This window comes from Bufo bufo, chromosome 8 (genome assembly GCF_905171765.1).
Source record: "Bufo bufo chromosome 8, aBufBuf1.1, whole genome shotgun sequence".
Taxonomy (NCBI): Eukaryota; Metazoa; Chordata; class Amphibia; order Anura; family Bufonidae; genus Bufo; species Bufo bufo.
Genome location: NC_053396.1, coordinates 138398817 through 138421185, shown reverse-complemented (window position 1 = coordinate 138421185; position 22369 = coordinate 138398817). Strand labels below are relative to the sequence as shown.

The window sequence follows — 22369 nt, the reverse complement described above, 5'->3', positions numbered from 1 at the left end:
CATTCATGTGGTCACAAAAATCGCGGGACGAGGGATGGTATTCCTCCTCATACTGACTGCAGCGATCTCTTCCACTTACAAGCAGGAGCTTGATGGGAAGGAATGCTTCCTTCCTTACAGTTGCCTGCTAAATTGGCCTGTGTAAAGGGGCCCTAAGTCCATCGTGGAAAGAGGGAATTCAACTGAGCTCTTAACAAGCTCTTCCTCCAATAAGATATAAAGCTCTCCATAAGGAGATAAGTCCATCCTGATGACTTTTTTAACCAATCAGATAGAAATCCATTTTTTTGTGATATGTAAATTAGCTCTCCTCCAAAAAGGAAGACAACTGATTAACCATCATCGATCAGTCAGGTTGGCCAAAGTACCGCTACTTCTGTGGCTGCCATGACCAGTCTGCAGTGAAGGTAACATGGGATGAACAAGGGCTTTTAGCCTATAGTTTTTATTACCATTAGTTCAGAACAGTTCAAGGCAAAACAAGGCCACCAGTATCTCATCACTCGTTTTGGCTCCGTTTTGCTGTAGATATCTGACTAACTGCGAGGTTTTGTTGAATGCCGAGAACTTTCCCTGCCAGGTGTGAGAATCTTCTCAAGGCTCCCATCAAAGATATTTTGCTTTGTTATGTGCAGTTGGATGTGCCAAGCACCACAAGGACAGAATAAAGACAAACTTAAAAGAACTTCTTCACAATAGCATCTACTCATGGATCACTTACAGCCTTCAAACAAAGCCTCCCGTAACTGACAGCCCCTGAGATAAACTCAGAAACCTGAGCTTGATACTATTCCTACGTAGCCGTACATCAAGAAGGAAAGGAGAGATGGAATAAATCTAAGGCTACATTATGGCTCCTTTTATCAGCGTTTATATATCAGAATTAGGAGAAAAGCAAAATACAGGATGAATAGACCCAAAACTCAAATAAATTGGTTTAAAATCGCAGGCTTGTGAAAGACAGGATTCGCATCTGTATAGTGGGAACTTCAGCTACACCATATCTGACAGTTCATAGCCTAATTTTCCAAACAAATTGATTTGATCATTTGCCCATACATAGAGACATGTACATACCGTATTTTTCGGCCTATAAGAAGCACTCCCCCCCAAAAAGTGTGGGGGGGTGGTCTTATGGGGCGAATGCTGCCATTTTTACTTTGCACTGATACATCGCTGACTGCAATGCTGCACAGCGCGGCCTGCGATGTATCAGCGGGCAGGGAGGAGGGGCTGGAGGCCGGCAACTTGTGTTGGAATCGCAGCGGGGCCCGGAGCAGTCACTGTTCTTTATACTCTAAAGTATGTTCTTTATTCTCTAGGACACCGGGCCCCGCTCACAGCAGTATTTATTAAGAAAAGTCATGGTTAAGCTTTGTTAAGGTATAGCAATCCTCTGCAGCAGTAGCGCACGTAGTACTCACTATGAAACTCCTGTAGCAGGCAGGCTGGCCGGTCGCTCACTTCCTCACGCGCATGCTCCTCCCACTTTATAAATGAAGCAGGCAGAGCAGGCGCGTGACGGAGTTTACGGGATACGGGAGTTTCATAGTGAGTACTACGTGCGCTACTGCTGCAGAGGATTGCTATACCTTAACAAAGCTTTACCCATGACTTTACTTAATAAATACTGCTGTGAGCGGGGCCCAGTGTAATAGAGAACAGTGACTGCACCGGGCCCCGCCACAATTCCAACACAAGTTGCCAGCCTCCAGCCCCTGTATTGAGGGGTCACTATTTACACAATGACAGTGTTATAGGGGGGATCTGTGGATGACACATATATACCATAACAGTGTCATCCACAGATCCCCCCCATAACAGTGTCCTCCACAGATCCCCCCCCCATAACAGTGTCATCCACAGATCCCCCCATAATAGTGCCATCCACAGATCCCCCATAACAGTGCCATCCACAGATCCCCCATAATAGTGTTATCCACAGACCACCATTAGTTCAAAACCCACCAAAAGCACACCTTTTGGTTAAAAATATTTTTTTTTCTTATTTTCCTCCTCAAAAACCTAGGTGCGTCTTATGGACAGTATATACAGTATATTTATGGAATTACGTCAATTTCTTGTTCTGATGAAGGGCCATATTTATCAGTTTCCCAAATCCTACCCCACTCCACACCCCATTTGTAAAACTGGCTTTACACATTACATGGATATTGACTGAACTCCACCAATTTTAGCAAGACTGATTGATCATCTAATGTGCATGGATGTGCTTCTTAATCTCCTCCGGTGGTAGATGTCAAGGGATATAAGGATCAGGATGTTGGATTTCAACACTCCCAATCCTTTTGTTCTCCAGGAGATAAGTCATAGCTGGCAGTGTCTTACAAGTCACATAATATTCAGCTTAATTACTAAATATCATGTAAAACTTTCAACCATGATGACTGCGGCTCCTAAGCTGTTTATATTCAGTTGCACTTGTAGCGCCACCCAAGGGGAAACAATGCATAACGGGTCTTGCCTAGCATTTTGATAAATTTTCATTATGGATTGTTTCCATACTGAACAAGTTGTCCATAGATCTTGGATTGAGCAAACTAGAATTAATGCACAGTGGTGTCCAGGTCATATTAGATGGCTGTGCTTTCATCATGCCGTGAACCCCCCAAGTCTAGGAAACCTGTCATAAGGGGACTTTTTGAGAACCCATTGTATAAGAGTGGACAGCACCTTCAGCCAATGTCGCTGCACAGGTAATCAAGTTGACATTTTTTGTTTTCATTCTTTTGCTTTGGGAGATTTCAGCTCCGAAGCTTTCAGAATTATGAATGTAGCCCTGGGTTATGAACTATTATAAAGATTGGGGCTCAGATGCACTTTAAGATAAGTAATGCAATATGTTACAAATACTGTGAATAATTACATTAAAATCAATGGATCCGTGTGTTGTCCATGATTCACTGACGTGTGAATGAGATGTACCACTGATCATACCTAAAAATATATATATACAAATTCTAATTTCTACATGAAGTCCTATCAGATGCATAAGAATTGAAGACAACTCCCTAAAAAGCTATTATGTCAGCTGTTCCTTTAGTAGCAAGAACTCTTGTATGCTATGACAGGGCTGCAGTGGGGAAATCAAATGACCCCCCCCCCCCCGCTGTCTTCCCAAGGCTGTCAGAAAAAAACAAGCGGTCTGTATTTCGTAAATGAAAGGGGCAAAGAAGCTGAAAAGGCTTTAAAGGGGTTGTCTAAATCTCAGGCGATGGGGGCATATCGCTAGGATATAACCCCATTTGTCTGATAGGTGCGGGTCTCGCGTTGGGACCCGCACCGATATCGGGAACGGAGCCCCGAAAGTGGTGGCTGGAGGACAGTGTTGCCAACCAGAATTTTTCTTTTTACTGGACAACTTATCCCAAAATCACAGACAGCCAACATTTTTTACGGACCTATTGGAAAACCATAATAAATTATAACGATTATAAGTAATCCATGTCTATAGCTCAATATAATGATAACTCATTATCAGCATTTACAGTGCAATAATGATAATTACCACCCAAATAATCTAGTCAAGTACCACCAGCCTCAAAAAAATCATGGACACATCTTTTTTTTTTTACAGACACAGGAAAAAGTCACCTATTTTCACGGACTGTCCAAACATTTCAGGAAGGTTGGCAACCCTGTTGGAGGACTCCACCAAGCACTCTCCCCATAGAAGTGAATGGGAGCGCAACGTGCATAACTGGGCAGTGCTCAGCTATTTTCTGTGGCCCCATAGAAAATGAATGGAGGGCGCCTTGGGGATCCAGTCTCCATATAAGTCTGGATTCCAGCAGTGGGACCCACACCTATAAGACAATGGGGGCATATCCTAGTGATATGCCCCCATTGTCTGAGATGAGAGAACCCCTTTAAGCGACAGTTATCAAAACTGGCGTAAAGGAAAACTGGCTTAGTTGCCCCGATCAACCAATCAGATTCCACCTTTTATATTTCAGAGCTGCTTTGGAAAATGAAAGATGGAATCTGATATGTTGCTTATGGGCAACTAAGCCAGTTTTCCTTTACTCCAATTTTGATCAATCTCCTCCATTGTGCATGATACAATGAGAATGATTAGTCCTTATCTCTATAGTAAAGATACAAAATTGCAATTGCTAACAGACATTGGGTGTAAGAGTTTACAATTCCAAAATATATAAGGGATAACAGGCGGAGTGAGCCTATGCATCTGTGTGTAATATCTGTGCTGCATATGAATTTGCATTTAATAACTAAGCCCCAGGGCACGTGCTCATGAAACATGTACCTGAAACATTTGCAATGCTAATTGCATACAGATTAACTGGAAACATATTATGATTATAGGCGGTATAAATATAAAATTGTCATTCGATACTTCCTAATGTAAAACTAGAAGACGTCATCTTTCTTGTGTCATACCGAATTGCTGTGAAGCCCTTACCAACGTTGCTGAGCTCTGACCACCCAAGAAGCTCGTGTCAGATCAGAATAATCTTTGCATTAAGAGCTGGCGTAGGATTGCACATGTGCTGCTGCTTTAAGGGAATTCACTTCCATTTCCTTGAAAAGAAAATGAAGGAACATATCTCAATACCCACAAACATCTAACAGTGTGATAACAAAGCTGCACGTTCTGCTGTAAGCGAGCTATAAGAAATACAGCACTTCCCACTAGTGGTGATACACCTACCTACACATTGCTGCTTCTCTGGTAGATAGGAGAGCATATGTTTATGGAAAAGCTGCCTGACAACCAGTATGAAAAGAAAAGTAATAATAACGCATTTCGGGGCTGCACCAGCCCCTTCTGCAGGAGTCACACAATACTGTTGTGTAGAATAATAAAACATTTCGCGGCTGGACCAGCCCCTTTCCCAGGCATCACACAATACTATTTTGCAGAAAAATAACGCATTTTGGAGCTGGACCATGCGTTGCTATTCTGCACAAATAGGCGGATATACCAAGACTATGCATGCAGTTGAATGTTTCTTTGTTTCTTTTGATGCTACTCAAGCTGGTGAGACAGCACGGCAGTAGCTTCAATTACCGCTAGTTGCACGTCTGGTTGTTGTGTGCCTAGCACAACAACCCAAGGTGAGTGGGTTTCATACCCTGAACCTTTGTTTTTTGGTTATCCCAGGTGTTGTTCTAGGCGCCCTCTGTGTACTTTTTTAGATATTTAGATGACAACCAATATGATCACCATTGCAGTTATCTACAAGGGTTTGCACCGAATTTTCGGGGCTGTTTCTAGTAATGTAGCGATACGGGCATGATGGCGCACAGTATCATGGTATAACTAGGCAGCTTTTATTTTGTTCTGGGCTCTAAACTACTGTCGGCCTGTCTGTGGAAGTACCATGGTGCCGGTAACATGTTATTGCTTGTATTGATTGTAATGACTTTGTATATGCTTTGGTGTTTTTATATGCACTTGGTAAACTGTGTTACTTTTAATACACTATTATATGCTTATGTAGGAAAGTCTCACACAACACTTTTTAATACAGCATAAAACAAGTCAATGTATTAGCGCATGTACAGAGAACTTTCGTTGAGTATATGTCAAACTCAGTGTAAAAAACAGGTTCGAACCTTACTTTTGTTTGTTGGGTATTAAATTGGGTGTACATAGTAGATCCATCTTTATCCTGTTTTATTTTATAAAATACTGTCCCTGACCACAGGGGGGAAGGGGGGGGGGGGAATTCATTGCAAGTTTTATGTCTGATTTTTAGCTATAAAAAGTCACAAATGATATAACACACCATACTTAAAAAAAATTCCATTAGGACAGACCAAGAGATGTCAATTGGGCACAATTTATTCCAACAAGTTTTTGATTAATAATTGCATATGAAACACCAGTCTTGTTCGGCCTAGGAGCTCACAACCCCCAATGGACAGAACTGGTGTCCAGTAAGAAAAAAAAACTGTTCATGTCCAAGAAAGGACAACCCAAATAGAAGGTTTAAACAGCAGCCAGATAGGTTGTGGCCCAGAAATAAGTACACAGAATATGGCTAATGAGTAACATTTTAGCAGACGACCTAAAATTCTAGGACTTGCAGTTGATATATAGTTTCATGCAAAGAATTGAAAAATGCATTGACATAAATACAGTTTCTGGAGAGGGGGGGAGATGCTCATCTAATAGGTCGCTATACGCCCCCTCTATACAGTTGGCGTTTACAGGCATCAGTTTATGAAGAATGTCAGATACTGTCTGGGTTCGCTACATATCGGGGTGAACATGATGACTGCTACGTTGCCCACTGTTGTGGCTGGTAATAGCCGTAAGCAGAACATCACAAAGGATCTTAGCATGTTGTACTTGTGTCTTTTAATAAAAGCGGGCTGCCCGCACGCAACAAGCGGCGTCTAGGGAAAGGAGAAAAACAAGGAGGCAGTGAGGACTGTGGTGTTAGAAGCACTGCGGCCTCTTTTATGTACAGAATATAAAACCGGATCCGTCCTTCTTCAAATATTCCCCCAGAGGCAATCCATATTATTCCAAGTTTAACAGTAACTGCAGAATAATGGATAGCTTGTGACACAGAGGCAGCCAGCCAGCTGGATATAGGCTATGCTGCATTGTTTGCATTGAGCGTCTTATATTTTAAGGTGCCATGTTAAACAACACAGGAGGGGGCGACTGAATTCACCTAGTGACACATTGATAAATAAAGAAAGTGATTTTTTAGCAGCTCCAACTACCTAGCGGGGAATTCTGTCTTTCTAAGGTACGTATAAAACAGTGATTTTTCAATGGCAGGGTTTGAATAGCTCTGACAGGCATCGCGTTGAGGTTGTTATACTTAGCAGATTGTGAAAGGCGGCATTACACGGAAAAATTTCAGTTTTGGAGAACATTACTTAGGATGAAATATATCTCCATTGCAGAGCCATTTCATTCAGAGGATTTTCTAACTAAATATTCCTCTACTTTAAAATAGGGTCATTTTTTTGACATGGTAAGCGGGTTGGTAGTTTTACTGTATATACCGTAATGCGGTGAAAGTATCTGAGTTCATGTGGTGATGCAAGTTCCATACATTCATTGTTCTAAGATTCAGTTCCTCTTTATGTATATAGAAACAGGATACGTCCAAGGCCAAATCAGGAGCTGTAAAGTCCATTAGCAGAACACGTCGGGTCCCCCATTTCCTTTTTAGAAGGAGGTAGAGGAGCAATACTTTCCAAATAAGAATAGCCAGGGCCGGCATCAGCACCCGGCATACCCGGGCAAGTGCTGGGGCCCAATCGTTTCCGCGGCCCCTTTAAACATTTTGACATACTTTATGCTGCTGCGCCAGCACTGACATCTCACAGGATCGCCAGGCCTGCTAGACAGATCGGAGGAGGACTGCTGGAGGAACGTGAACGAACGTGATCACAGCAGGGGCGGAGCTGATCAGCAGCGGCAGCGCAGCTGAAGACAGCATAGCAGCCGAGCGCCGAAGTAACCAGGAGCAGGGTAGGAGTTGTAGGACAGTGTGAGATGTGAGTCTGTGACGTGTGACCAGTAACATGAGGGGGCGGCCACGGGGCTAATGCAGCATGGTGTGGTGTTTTAGGGGAGGGATTCCCCCTTCCCCCCTCCAGCCTTTAGGAGAATAATGAATTGAGCACTCAGCAACAAACCTCTTTGTGGGGGAATTCCTTAGACCCCCCCCCCCATACCTCAGGCTACCACATACAATGCAATGTATCTATGGATGAGAAATGCAGAGCAAGCAGTAAAGCAAATATTCCTAAAGGCTCAGCAGCATGTCCAGCCTCAGTCAGCAGTGAGTGAGGCTGGACATGCTGCTGACTGAGCCTTTAGGAATATTTGCTTTACTGCTTGCTGTGCATTTCTTTTCCTCATCCGTATACATGTATGTACATAGTATGTGGTAGCCTGAGGTATACTGGGGGGGGGGGTCCTAAGGAATTCCCCCTCCCCACAAAGAGGTTTGTTGCTCATTATTCTCCAATTAATGGAGGCTGGGGGATCCCTCCCCAAAAACACCACACGATGTAGCATTAGTACGTGGCATTTGGTAGCACACACACGCCATGCAAACTCCTGTATGAGTGTGGTCTGGGGTCCTAATAATTTATCTATATTCTGTAGTTGCCCCCACCCTCTACAGAAAATAAATTCTGCCTGCAGACTACCTAAATAAATGGAAACACCAAGTTAGACCCCTAAATTCAGACCCTTATATTCAGACCCCAGATTAGACCCCTAAATTAGTTTATGCCCCAGACTAGATCCTAAATAAAATCAGAGCCCCAGACTAGACTCCTAAATTCGGAACTTAGACCAGAACCCCTAAATTAACTCTTACCCCAGTCTTCTAAATTCAGACCCCAGACCATGTATGTTCAAATGTTTTATGTCTTTACAGTATGACCAAATAAAATATTTTCATATTCAATGTCTGTCGGTTTCTCTTTAGAAGGGTGTACAGTAAAAACGGAAAACCTGAGGGATTAAAACACTGGGTAGAAAAAAAAAAGTAGGGACACAAGTATTGATTCACATACAGTACAGACCAAAAGTTTGGACACACCTTCTCATTCAAAGAGTTTTCTTTTTTTTTCATGACTATGAAGGCATCAAAACTATGAATTAACACATGTGGAATTATATACATAACAAACAAGTGTGAAACAACTGAAAATATGTCATATTCTAGGTTCTTCAAAGTAGCCACCTTTTGCTTTGATTACTGCTTTGCACACTCTTGGCATTCTCTTGATGAGCTTCAAGAGCTAGTCCCCTGAAATGGTCTTCCAACAGTCTTGAAGGAGTTCCCAGAGATGCTTAGCACTTGTTGGCCCTTTTGCCTTCACTCTGCGGTCCAGCTCACCCCAAACCATCTTGATTGGGTTCAGGTCCGGTAACTGTGGAGGCCAGGTCATCTGGCGCAGCACCCCATCACTCTCCTTCATGGTCAAATAGCCCTTACTTTCAAAGTTTTCCCAATTTTTCGGCTGACTGACTGACCTTAATTTCTTAAAGTAATGATGGCCACTTGTTTTTCTTTACTTAGCTGCTTTTTTCTTGCCATAATACAAATTCTAACAGTCTATTCAGTAGGACTATCAGCTGTGTATCCACCTGACTTCTCCTCAACGCCACTGATGGTCCCAACCCCATTTATAAGGCAAGAAATCCCACTTATTAAACCTGACAGGGCACACCTGTGAAGTGAAAACCATTTCAGGGGACTACCTCTTGTTTGTTTGTTTGTTTGTTTGTTATGTATATAATTCACGTGTTAATTCATAGTTTTGATGCCTTCAGTGTGAATCTACAATTTTCATATAGTCATGAAAATAAAGAAAACTCTTTGAATGAGAAGGTGTGTCCAAACTTTTGGTCTGTACTGTATATCCACGCTGTAGCGTGTTCTGTCTATTGTATTAGGCACCATATATAATACATGCAGTTTTCTTGCCTCGTGTGTTGTGCAAAATGCCACAAGGGGGCCCACTGAGGCTTCATCGCCCAAGGGCCCACATGAACCTGGAGCCGGCCTTTAGAATAGCATACTGTATACTGTAAGTAGTGATACTAAACAGTACAGAATCCACATAGTACTGCCATATAGTGCCTAGATCATAGTATAATTCACATAACAGTACCATACGGTGTTGAAGTAACAGTGTTATATAATACACACGTAATTCCACTCTACAATGGCTAGAAATTAGTGCTGAGCGAATCGAAGTCCATGAAGTGAAAAATTTGATTCGTCGTGAAGCCCAATTTCCTTGTGCTTTGTGAAAACAAATCAATTTCCCTGAAATGGCAGTAAAAAATTTATTTAAAATCATACTTAACTCCTCCATTTGATCGCGAAGAGCCGGCCGCGACCATCTTGATTGAAGTTTCAGAGCAAAATCTCGCACGGCCTGTGATGATGTCCGGACATCGGCCGGCGTGGTGACGTCATCATAGTCCATACGGGATTTCACGCTTAAACTTCAATCAAGATGGCAGCTGCCGGCTCTTCACGATCAAATGGATGAGGCAAGTATGATTTTATTTTTTTATTTTACACTTCAATATTAATGTCAGATGCCGCAATCAGCGATGAATGTGGTATTTGAGGGGTACAATGATGTAATGTACGTAATCGCTGCTCCCTGTCATTGCACCCATTACATATAAAGAAATGCGCTTCGTGATGAAGTAATTCGTCACAAAGCTAATTTTTTTTTTTTTATTCAGCGAAGCAGCCAAATTAAATTTTCCAATCATTACTAGATATTGCTATTATGCAGCCTGAAAGTCCCCAATGATTACAAGTGCTCATCTTTTAACACAATTGCCATTATTGCAGTAGGTTAGGTACTACGCAGCAGGCATTCTCTGTTATTTTAGACTTTTCTCAAAAATTTGAGAAATCACTTTCTGTAAATCTGTCAGTGACTATGGCGAAGTCAACTAGGAAAGCTGAAACATCCCGATCCTCTGCAGGGTTATCATCTGACTTCACCAATATAAGGAGTTTTTGTAATAATAACATTATACTTTTATTAATCTTTCAGTTGGTTCCAGTGTTCGCGCTATTTAGGGTCACGTTACTGACACATATACAGTAATCCTGTTAAAAACATGTAAATTTAAAAGACATGCACTACCAGTTATTACCACCAGGTGTCATCCCATTTCAGTTACAGATTCTTTTATTTGTATGCCATACTGACCAGTATTAGTATATGCATTTATTTTTTCTTTTATTTTAATGCATACAGTGTACCGTTTTATGATAAGGGTAATAATTAAATACCAGTCAGAACAAATATTTGCCTAATAATGACCCTGCAACCCTTTACCTAAAATCACTATTCAATACAGATATCTATATTGGTGCCTGGATGTTTTTAATGCCAGGCAGGTGGTTTAGATTTTTGTTGACAGTTCCTCTTATTCACATGGAGAAGCAGTTTGAATAAAATGTCTGTGTCCAAAAAAGAAAGCTACAATAATCTCTCTATCTACGTGACTTTAGTACAAATTCACAAATCGAAAATAGCTTTCTGTGTATCATAGCGGGATAGCGCCCTATAGGAATCCTTAGTGCCTCTAAAGTCTTGTACTGCTTCCTGCCGCCCAGTTACAGCTCATACAGCCTGGGTTTTTCTTTAAGTTCATCTGCTGATCATTGTTTTGCTGGCACATCACTGAATCAGAGAACACATTGGGAAAAGGAGTGATTTAAAGGGAAACTCCGGCACTCAGTAATACGCTAATTCCTTTAGACTCATGAAAGATTATTGCTATTTGCTGCTCAGCCACAGAAAGCCGGCTAATATGATCAAATCTTTATAGACCCCACGGTGAAGATCTAGTAATGCCTTCTGACTCACACCCACATCACTTTAGAACTGGAGGCCATGTTTTTTAATGAGTCTCTGGTGTTAGGCTCAGAAATAAAGAGGGCTCTTTGTAAGGAATTAATGCCACTTTAAATTATAATAAAAATTGCGTGAGAACCAGGGGCGTAGCTAACGGCTCATGGGCCCTGGTGCAAGAGTTCAGCTTGGGTCCCCCTTCCCTCAGTGCTTTGTGGCCAGGGGCAGGGGAACACATAGCCTTTGTGCTGCCTGAGGCAAAAATTAAAACGGGACCCCCATGCCAAATTCTGGACCTAACCTCTTCCCTCCAGCCAAATGACTAACTTGAAGATTCTGGGCTCCGGTGCAAATTCTATAACAGAGCCCTCCCACTATGCTCTTTTTATAATACTGGTGTCTTCTTATGTCGCACAAGGGTCTTTGAGCCCCCTCAGGCTCCTGGGCCCGGTAGTAACTGCTACCTCTGCACCCCTATAGCTACACCCCTGGTGAGAACTCTTAGTTCTGCTTATGAACATTAGACTTGAGCTCTGCTGTCATGTACTGCTCTCTAGGTACACTCAAGTGTTGACGGCATGCATGCATCAGTGAGTGGTCAGGTGAAATTGTGGAAATGGGTGGTGACCTACCAGTTGTAGAGAACCCCAGAGACACAAGGATATCCTCATACAAGAGGCTGGTTCAGTCCTGTCATCAATGTCTAGATGGAGAAGGCTTTGATAGGACGTAGCATTTGATGTATATCAACATAGAAGTTTCGGGCAAGAGCCAACAGGCATTTTGGGTGTACTCTGCCCCAGAGGGTTTGTGGTGTAGCGCACGGTCCTCTGGGCCCCAGCAAGAGACTGTTGACATTTCTGTCTTTGTTAAACCGTTCTTCTAATCAATTTCCCATCTTATGTAAAAAAAACTCTGCTGCTTGGATGAGAGTGTTCAACGAAAGGAAAAATATACCATATGATCCAACTAATTTTTCAGGCCCCCCTAACTAGGAGGAAGGCATAGAAGTACAACATTACCATGGCCATCTGGTAGTTATGGTAAATCCATGTCTCCTGGTGATTAGTTCCCTATAAGTAATAAGCGGCATCTCTGATGCTGTGATGTTTTGTCAAACATGGCCAAAAATGAATTCTTTTTAAAAGTCATTATAGTCTCTTCATATTCTGAGAAATACATTAATACATTGTTCTTTAAAACAAAATAAGGAAATTTGTGAGACATTTGCCTGAAAGGAGATGAAATGATATGAATGCTACAAAATATGGTGAAATCTCAGTTTAGCAATCATTCTCATCGGATTTTTTTTTTTTGGGCAGGATCCAAATGTTGGAATTGTTCCCAGAATGCAAGAACCAGGCTCCATACCAAGTGCAGGACCGGGGCCTACTCCTCTCACGGCTAATGGCTACATACGCAATGCAATCTTGAAGGAGCAAATAATGAGGCGGCAGCAGCAGGTTGGTAAAAATCATTTCTTTACTTCTCTCCTGGATGGAACTTGTTTCTATAATGTGTTTGGCAGCTTACAGCTTGTGCACAGGTTGTATCTGAGTACTGGGAAAATATCAAAAGGCGGGAAGTAGGACCAAGGCTTTGTTCTACAGAGGATGCAGATATTACATTGATTGAGCTAAAGCGTTTTAATGAATTAATCAACGCATTTTCTATTGATTTGTATGGCAGTTGATAAGCCATGCAAGGCAAGGTATTCTAACGAGAGATATTTATCCCATATCTATAAGATAAGTCATAAGCAGCTAGTAGTTGAATTTGATGGAAAGGTAGAACTCACATGGGCCCTGGTGGCACTTAAGATGACACCAGTAACATAAATTGCACATGGTAGGTACAGGACCTGTTTAAGATTTTGAATTGGACCCATGTCCTTCAAGATATGCAGGCTTTCAGGTTACGCCAACAAATTCTGTGGATTTTCGTGCAGAAAATCGAACAACATTTACGGTAGCAGAAAAGTGGGTGAGATATTTTAAATTATCCTAAACATTGTAGAGAGTGTGCCCACAGGAATATGCTCTTGGAAGACATTTAATCTGCAGCGTGTCAATTTACATCACGTATACCTGCAGCAGATTTAAACCAGGGTTGGACTGGCCCATCAGAGTACCAGAGAATCCTCTGGTGGGCCCAAGCTCTAATACCACAGTGGGTCCCAAAGGTCCAGGTGAAAAAAACAATTTAGCTGCCTTTGGAGCCAATCTCATTCTACTAGGGTCTACGAGACTATACGTCTTTAAAACACAATCTATTACACTTTATTGATGATATGGAGGTTAGGCCTCAAGAATAATTTCCTCTGGTTGGCCTAAGGAACCTAAGTCCAACACTGATTTTACCTTTTGCAAAAATGCAACATTTCCACACCGAAATATGCAGCAAAACCCACATGATTTATTGCGGATTTTGATACTGTGGGTTCAGCCAGATCAACTTTGAATTTTCTACCTCAGAAAATCTCAAGCAGATCTTTAACATGTGGTCATATCCTATACGTCTTGATCACTGGAGGTCTGAATGCTGTGATCCCAAACAATTCCAAGAACAAAGGTCCTCTGTACCCCATTGATGGCTCTAAGCAGAGGAAAATATGCAAAGAAGCTGGGAGGCGCTGATGCATGTGGTACTCTTTTTTTTTAGACAATGGGAATGAAGTAAACAACAAATACATAAACCATTCCCTTACATGTCCTGCTAAGCAGGATAAATCTGATCATACCCTTACAGGACATCAGAGTTTTGCTCGGCACCAATTCTCGACAATGTTGATAGACTACAATACCGGTGCCTTCTTTTATGTCATTGGGGCTTTTGGGACACCCCAGGCAGCACAACCTACATCCAACTAAACCGCGGTCAGTTCCATTCAAAAAAGCATACAGGGCATTGTAGAAAACTAATGGCTAGCCTCCTGCCCTATGTCCTGAGAGATAATTGAATTAGTGTCTCCAGGGCAGAGAGGAGGAAACCATGATGCATTGTGGGGATGTGTTGTGTCTGTGTATCCTGAGTGCTACGTATCTGTCCTGTGTCACAGTCCTCCTTCTGGTCCCCTAGGGGCGTGTACACCAGATGGGGGACCTGCATAAATACAGGCGGGTAGCCCTCAACAAAGTGTTCATGTTTTTCTAACCCTGCAAAATGTAGCCTTGTCTCGTTATTGGAGGGAATTGCTGTATCACGCTGGGGATTGCTATGCTCTGCTCTTTCTTCTTGTCCCTGATACCCTCTCCTGGAGGAGAGATCTTTCCCACACGGTCCTGAATGCTGGAGGTTTATTCAGGGTGGAAGGAAGACGGTGCGGCTCCAGTTAAGCTACGGTGGTTGTGGTGTCCAGTGCGGTGCTTGTGGTCCTCGGCGCAAGCTAGGAAGCGTCCATTAACGGAAGGTGATCCGTTACATTGGTGGCAAGCGGTGGGATGGCTTCCCTAGTGCGAGGAGCAGCATCCTGGGAACACCAAGCAAAACTTGAATATTGGTATAGTCAAGTACGGTTTGACGCTATACTGAAGAGGCGGTTGGCTATCTACGGGCCCCACCTAACAGAGGAACTTGTACCGAAAGTGAGGAGAGAACTGGCGGAGTATCTGCAGAAGGAAGCAGAGATAGCGAAGTATTCCGTCCCTGCGCCCCAGCAAAAGCGTGAGTTACAGGGGGCCGAAGGTGTCGTCCTTCCCCCCCAGCGGCAGTGTGTACCCCAGGGGGCCAAAGGTGTCGTCCTTCCCCCCCAGCGGCAGTGTGAACCCCAGGGAGCTGAAGGTGTCGTCCTTCCTCCCCAGCAGCACTGTGTGTTACAGGGAGCTGAGGGTGCCCTGCTTCCTCCCCAGCGGCAGTGTGAACCCCAGGGAGCTGAAGGTGTCGTCCTTCCTCCCCAGCGGCAGTGTGTGTTACAGGGAGCTGAAGGTGCCCTCCTTCCTCCCCAGCGGCAGTGTGTACCACAGGGGGCCGAAGGTGTCGTCCTTCCCCCCCAGCGGCAGTGTGAACCCCAGGGAGCTGAAGGTGTTGTCCTTCCTCCCCAGCGGCAGTGTGTGTTACAGGGAGCTGAAGGTGCCCTCCTTCCTTCCCAGCGGCAGTGTGTACCCCAGGGGGCCGAAGGTGTCGTCCTTTCCCCCCAGCGGCAGTGTGAACCCCAGGGAGCTGAAGGTGTCGTCCTTCCTCCCCAGCGACAGTGTGTGTTACAGGGAGCTGAAGGTGCCCTCCTTCCCCCCCAGCGGCAGTGTGTACCCCAGGGAGCTGAAGGTGTCGTCCTTCCTCCCCAGTGGCAGCCTGTGTTTCAGGGAGAGGAGCGCAGCACCCTCTCTCCCCAGCGGCAGCTTACCATAACAAGGGGAGACACCAATCGCCCAGATGGCGCAGATGGGACCGTGGTCTCTGCGCCTGACCTACCGGGATGCTGGACAGCCTGTCCAGATCCCCCACTACCCTCACCAGGACAACAGGAGGAGGGGGTAAGTACAAATTCCCCTCCCCAGTTAACTCCTAACGTGGCCTCAGGGTTAACAGAGGCGATGTTAACCCCTACTGACTCCCATGTTCCTCTGGCTACTGAGCCGGACTATGGTCTCAGCACCCCAGCAGAAGAGCTGGCAGCTGGGCGAAGTGCAGTCAGCCTCTGCCCTCCCTCAAGTCCCCACAGCAAAATACCCAGGTGCAGTAACTGTTTCTTGTGGGTGGGTCACCCTTGTACCTGTTTGTTGTGGGTGGGCTACTCGGGCATTTGGTTACTGTGGGTTGGTGGATCGACTAACGGAGGCACTGACCGACAGAAGGTCAGGTGCCTGGTTAGTCTTCCCCCCAAAGGGGAGATGTGTGACAAACTGCCATTTGCCACTGGGCATTGTAGAAAACTTATGGCTAGCCTCCTGCCCTACGACTATGGCCCCGGGACATATTACCCTTCAAGAACAGTGTAACAGAACTATGCCGCATGTCTGGACTGTTAATAGGACCGAACGCGGTTGGAATTTGTGACAGACCCATACATATGGATTAAAAAATGGCACCCAGATAGCTAATTTTATTGTATTTGTGTACTCTGAGCGGCATTCCCCTAATGATATGCCCTCAGACTTGAGCTATCTGGGAATAGGTTAAATGTCTGTGTTTGCTGTGAGGGTGTGACATTGTGTGTTTGGGTGGTGATTCCTGTCCTGTTGCTCCCACATGTGCATTGGTGATTTCCCTTTGTACTGAGAGATAATTGAATTGCTCTTCGGGTGTCTCCAGGGCAGAGAGGAGGAAACCATGATGCATTGTGGGGATGTGTTGTGTCTGTGTATCCTGAGTGCTACGCATCTGTCCTGTGTCACAGTCCTCCTTCTGGTCCCCTAGGGGCGTGTACACCAGATGGGGGACCTGCATAAATACGGGTGGGTAGCCCTCAATAAAGTGTTCATGTTTTTCTAACCCTGCAAAACGTAGCCTTGTCTCGTTATTGGAGGGAATTGCTGTATCACGCTGGGGATTGCTATGCTCTGCATATTCCCGGGAGCTTTAATCTCTTTCTTCTTGTCCCTGATACCCTCTCCTGGAGGAGAGATCTTTCCCACACGGTCCTGAATGCTGGAGGTTCATTCAGGGTGGAAGGAAGACAGCGCGGCTCCAGGTAAGCTACGGCGGTTGTGGAGTCTGCGGTGGTTGTGGTGTCCAGTGCGGTGCTTGTGGTCCTCGGCGCAAGCTAGGAAGCGTCCATTAACGGAAGGTGATCCGTTACAAGGTCCAAAACTAAGAAAGATATTTTAAGAAACGACTATATGCATAGTGAAGCCACACTTCAACCTTCAAAATACACAATGACCTTCTTGCACAAATATGGGCTATGATTGAGACACGTCCACACATGTGACACCCTCTAAGGGCTTATGGTCGTCATTCTATCTCCGTTGATAGTATAATGTCATGAGATTCTCCCGGTTATGCACAAAGCATGATCATGAAATGATGTCCATATAGTAATAATAATAAATATGTATTCTAGAGAAGCAAGCGTTGGCAAATGACCTTCTTATAGTGCCTGTTGTATCACAGATGGCATTCAGCATTGCTGACCACACAAGGCTACAGTGACCTTTCTGCAGGGAAGCAACTGCAATGCATTTAGGATATCCTAGGAGGAGGCTAATACATCTCACTTCACACATACTCTATCTGATCAAGTGAGTTACTTGATTGCTGCCAATATTGCTTTTCATGGGGGGCTGCATTTTTCCCCAAAATGCCTACCGCAAGGAACTATTTTAGTAACCACTCCCTATTATAGTTTCTATAATTTACCATTGTAAATATAAGCTTAGCATATATATCTGTGTGATATATGCCACAGAGTGGTCACAATCTACCAGGGACAGCATTAAAGGGGTAGGACCATCTCACACATTGGTGATCAAGTTAGGACCCACCTCATGGGACCCACATCTATCTCTACAACGAGGCCCCCAAAGTGAAGGAGAGCACGCTGTGCATGCATGGCGTTCTCTCCATTCACTTCTATGGGAGTTCTCAAAGGAGCTGAGCGATCACGCTTGGCTATTTCCAGGACTCCCAAGAAAGTGGATAGAGGAGTCCTGGATGTGCTGTGCCACTAATGTGTGAGATAGGCCATTCCCTTTAAGGCCCCTTTACACATGCCAATATAGGAGCAATTATCAGGAAGGAGCATTCTTAGGGGCTCGTTCCGGATAGGTGCCCTTTGTCACTAATCACCTGATGAACAAGCAAGCACTTGTTCATCAGTTGAAAGCATATCTGGTGATGTCATCATTTCTGGGCAGCAGATCATCCGGTGTAAACAGGGACATGCTACCCAGAAGCAATGTTTCTCTATGGGGATGAGCAGCAACAATCAATTGTCACCATACAGAGAAGATGATTACTGCATGTAAATGCTGCTCTCACTTCCTCTGATGAGCAGACAATTATTGGGAATGAACTGATTATTTCCTATAATTGCCTGCTGTGTCCGTCCATGTAAAGGGGTCTTTAGGTTGAATTGTCATTAAAAATCTAGAAGAACATGTGGCCATACAATTCTTCATTCTGATGAGACTGAATAACACAAAAGATTTTTGAGGGATGGCACCAAGGGATCGGAAAGTGACCACACATCTTAAAGAGGACCTTTCATGGGATTATGGGTTAAAAAACTGGTATGCTTACCAGATAGGGTGGCCCCTACAGATGCAAGCTTTTATTTTATTTTTTTCTAAAATACCCCTGCTTTCAGCCTCTGTGTCTTCTGCTGTTTTTGGTGCCTGAGACATTTGGTTTTCTCAATGGGCGTCTCCTTCTCCCTGGCTGTAGCATGGTCCAATCGCAGGGGAGAGCATCATAGCCAGGGAGAAGGTGAGCTTTTTTTTCTTCCTGGCTATGACGCTCTCCGCTGTGATTGGATCACGCTACAGCCAGGGAGAAGGTGAGGCCCATTGATAAAACCAAATATCTCCTCCTCTCTGTACCAATACTCTAAATTAACATATCAGGCGCCAAAAACAGAGGGGACACCGCAGCTGAACGGAGGGATATTTTAGAAAATAAAAAAAAAAGCGCTTGCATCTGTAGGGGCCACCCTATCTGGTAAGCATACCAGTTTGTAACCCATAATCCCATGAAAGGTCCTCTTTAATGATGCCATCACTTCCTATGGAATGTCCCTTTAATTGTCAACAGTCATTAAAACAAATTCATATTTTGTAACTTAAATCGAGAGAGTCAATCATATACTTACATTTGTATGTTAGGGAAGTACATGTATAGCGATTCTCTAATATACTTCATACTTCAGACTCTCTCCCTAAACATGGGTGAACAAGTCCATCTCCAGAGTCCAGACTGAAGAGGATTATGATGTGGAATGTTATATTACATTAAAGTATATTATTTTTATTATAGGTAAAACCCAGGCCAAATATGATGAGCATGACGTCTGAACAACGCAGCACATTTGTAGCTCAGCAGATGAACCAGTTTCAGAGTAAGTGGAAAACAAATATATTTACTTACACGGTCCCCAGTATCACATATCGTAATCTGAATCAGGTTTCCGAGTGTATCTGTTATTGCAATCATATTGCCTGAGTCATTAGGACATAGTGCTGATTCCTGTTCTCCGAGCAGTGAACACTAGGAATAATTCTGCAAAAGGTTGCTTCCTTACAAATGTTTTTTCTTCATTATGAATAAATGTTTATTGTAAGTAATGGTGCTAAGAGAGTGTCCCTGAAATCCAGGACTTGCTGTACAGCTGATGGCAATGTGCAGTGTGAAATCTCAGACTTTAAAGGGGTTTTCTAGTTTGCATCAACATCCTTTAAAATAATCATTTCTGAAGGTTGCTGTAATTTTGTAATGTATTTCTTTAACCTTTATTGCACCTATCCTCTGTTCCCGACTGTGTCCATGCAGCTCTTTCTGATTTCCTGTTATGTTATGTTCATGGCCGGAGCAGTGATAGGGGAGTGTCTATGTAACTAGCTGGTGGGAGGAGCTATAAACTAGCTGGGTGGTGTTAGGGGCAGTATTGAAGCTGTGGCAGAGAAAGGAGAAGTGAATCATGGGATTGGTGGGATACAGAAACAGGAAGTGCTACATACAGGATGGAAAGAAAGCAGAGTGATTGGTTTACATAGTGAAAACGGGCCAGGAGAGGTCAAATTGAAAAAAAATCATAGGCACAAGTGGTAACCAATTACATATCTGTTAAAAACAATAGCAATCCTGAAAAAACCCTTTAAACTGTCTTTGAGATCCTGCACCATTGCATGCACTTTTGGCAAATATAAATTAGCAGCAGATTTTAATTTCTATCAACAATTTAGAATGTAAGATTTCATTTTGGCCGTGGGGAAAATCGCAAAAAAAAAAGAAGCCTTTCTTACCTCTTCGGTCCCCCACTGCTTCTGCGTCATTGCTCCGTTGTCCATGGTCTTTGTTTATTGCTCTAGAGTGATGAGACCACTGAGGCCAGTGATTGGCTGCAGTAGTCATGTGTGTCGGACATGATGTTATTGCTGTAGCACAGTAAACAAAGGCCAGCAGGAGACACTGGAGCTGCGATGAGTTAGCAGATAAATAATGGTTCTTTAATTTTTTTATGCAATTCCCTTCCCCCTATTGACCTATTTTTTTCTTAATCCCTAAAACCCCCTATAAGCCATTAACTACCTCTAAATGCACTTGAAGGAATCTGAAGTTCAGTTAATAGCAAATATTACAGTTCTAGAAAATGACAGCCAATGTCAACAACACAATATAGTAACCCCCCCCCAATTACCCCCCCCCCCCCCCAATTATTGGTATAGTGAAGTTGGTCTCATTACTCAGCTCCAACAGTAAGATTGTGTTACAACTTAAAACTCTTCCATTGTTGTTTCTCATCGGTCTCATATAATTTCCTTAGCAATGTAAAATGTTGATATCCATGTTATGCTACACCGAGTTGTGTTGCAACAGGAATGTGTTAGCTGCCTGACTAAATACCATAACCTATGGTTTTTTTCCCAATTGCAGATATCCCCCAGTCTATCCGAACAGACTGCATCCAGCCTATGCCAACACCACCCCAAGGTCATCGAATCATCACATCAACACAAGGGATGATTCAAGCAAACATGGGTGCTGGGATAACACCAACAACAATGAATCAGAATAGTGGGTCAATGGTTATGATGAATACTGCAAAGCAGCAAGGCATATTTCCAGCAGCATCTTCAGATTTCAGTATGTCGCTTAGACAAAACCAGAATGCACTTAGTATGGCTCCTGGCTACCAAACTGTGCATAGCCAGTCTAACGTCCGACCTGGAATGACACTGTCTGGACATACCACCAGTTCATTAATAAATCATTCTGCAGCTCAGCAACATTTACGGCAGGCCAACATATCAAGAATTCCGAATGTATACGCCAGCCCTACTTCTCAGATGTGGACTCAAAGTGGAGTTTCAAGAATAACAGGTCAAAACCAAATGGATCCCAGTTTGCAGCAATTTTCTAACAATCCACTGTTCACCAAACAAAATGTCAGACCAAATATGGCAAGCCAACAATTTCCTCATCAGGGAGTGGTTCCTCCAAACCAGATAGCTCCTGGGGTTCATATTAGACAAATGCAAAAACTTGGTCTGTCCCAGGCAAATCAAGGTGTAGGGTCCCTAAACAACCCTAATATTGTGAACAGTTTGTCCCGTGGACAGCTAGCAGCCCTCAATGCTATGAAAGCAATGCCTCAAGGTGTTTCAACCTTTAACCAAATGAACCCTGGTCAACTTGGTCCACCTTCTTATGGGCCAACGTCGGTCCAAACACCTGAAACCTTTGATCGGATGAACTCTGGGGCCGATATCCATCAGTATGATTTTGTGGCAGCACAGAACAGTTCAGTACTGTCAGCAAACTGTAATGAAGCGGATTTCATTGACTGCCTAATGAAGGGTGGAGGTGGAAGCAGCAATGATGAAGACTGGCTAAACAATTTGACAATTCTTGATGACATATTGGGACAGCACAATCAGAACTCTGGTCCTGTGTAGCCCTCCGTAAACAAAGACATGTGGATTTCATTCAAAAGACTTGGAATCAATTGTTTAAATCACGAGGTTAACCCGGTGGTTAATATCGGCTATTAATGCTTGTAAATATTTAAATATTTTTTAAATTATGTTTTTTTTTTCCAACAGTTAATAGAAGTATCGCTACTTCTGTGCGTGACTGTATATAAAATTATAGCATAATGTTTTGTTACATTAGAGAGTTTTCATTTCTAACACCTTGTTTAAATATGCAAATATCATTAGTTTCAGTAATACTATGTATTACAGTATGAAAAATTGTTATGTTTTTTGACATAACAAAATTGTAGGGGGTGACAACGCAAACTGAATGCAATGCATGCCCACATACTATAATTTTCTTAATAATAATGCAAGTTCATGGTAAAGTGACCCTAAAAAAAATTGGACTGCAAAAATTAAATTTACAATTAAGCAGGAAT

At 43.4% G+C, this 22369-nt stretch overlaps 1 protein-coding gene across 1 annotated transcript in view; it reads left to right on the top strand.

The window, feature by feature from the left end:
- Positions 1–21908, top strand: part of MAMLD1 (mastermind like domain containing 1) — a 96392-nt gene extending 74484 nt beyond the window's left edge. The window contains exons 3-5 of the mRNA XM_040406325.1: positions 12684–12821; positions 19270–19351; positions 20887–21908. Coding sequence (XP_040262259.1) covers positions 12684–12821; positions 19270–19351; positions 20887–21908 — 1242 coding nt within the window. The remainder of the gene's footprint in view (positions 1–12683; positions 12822–19269; positions 19352–20886) is intronic.
- Positions 21909–22369: the final 461 nt, after the last annotated feature.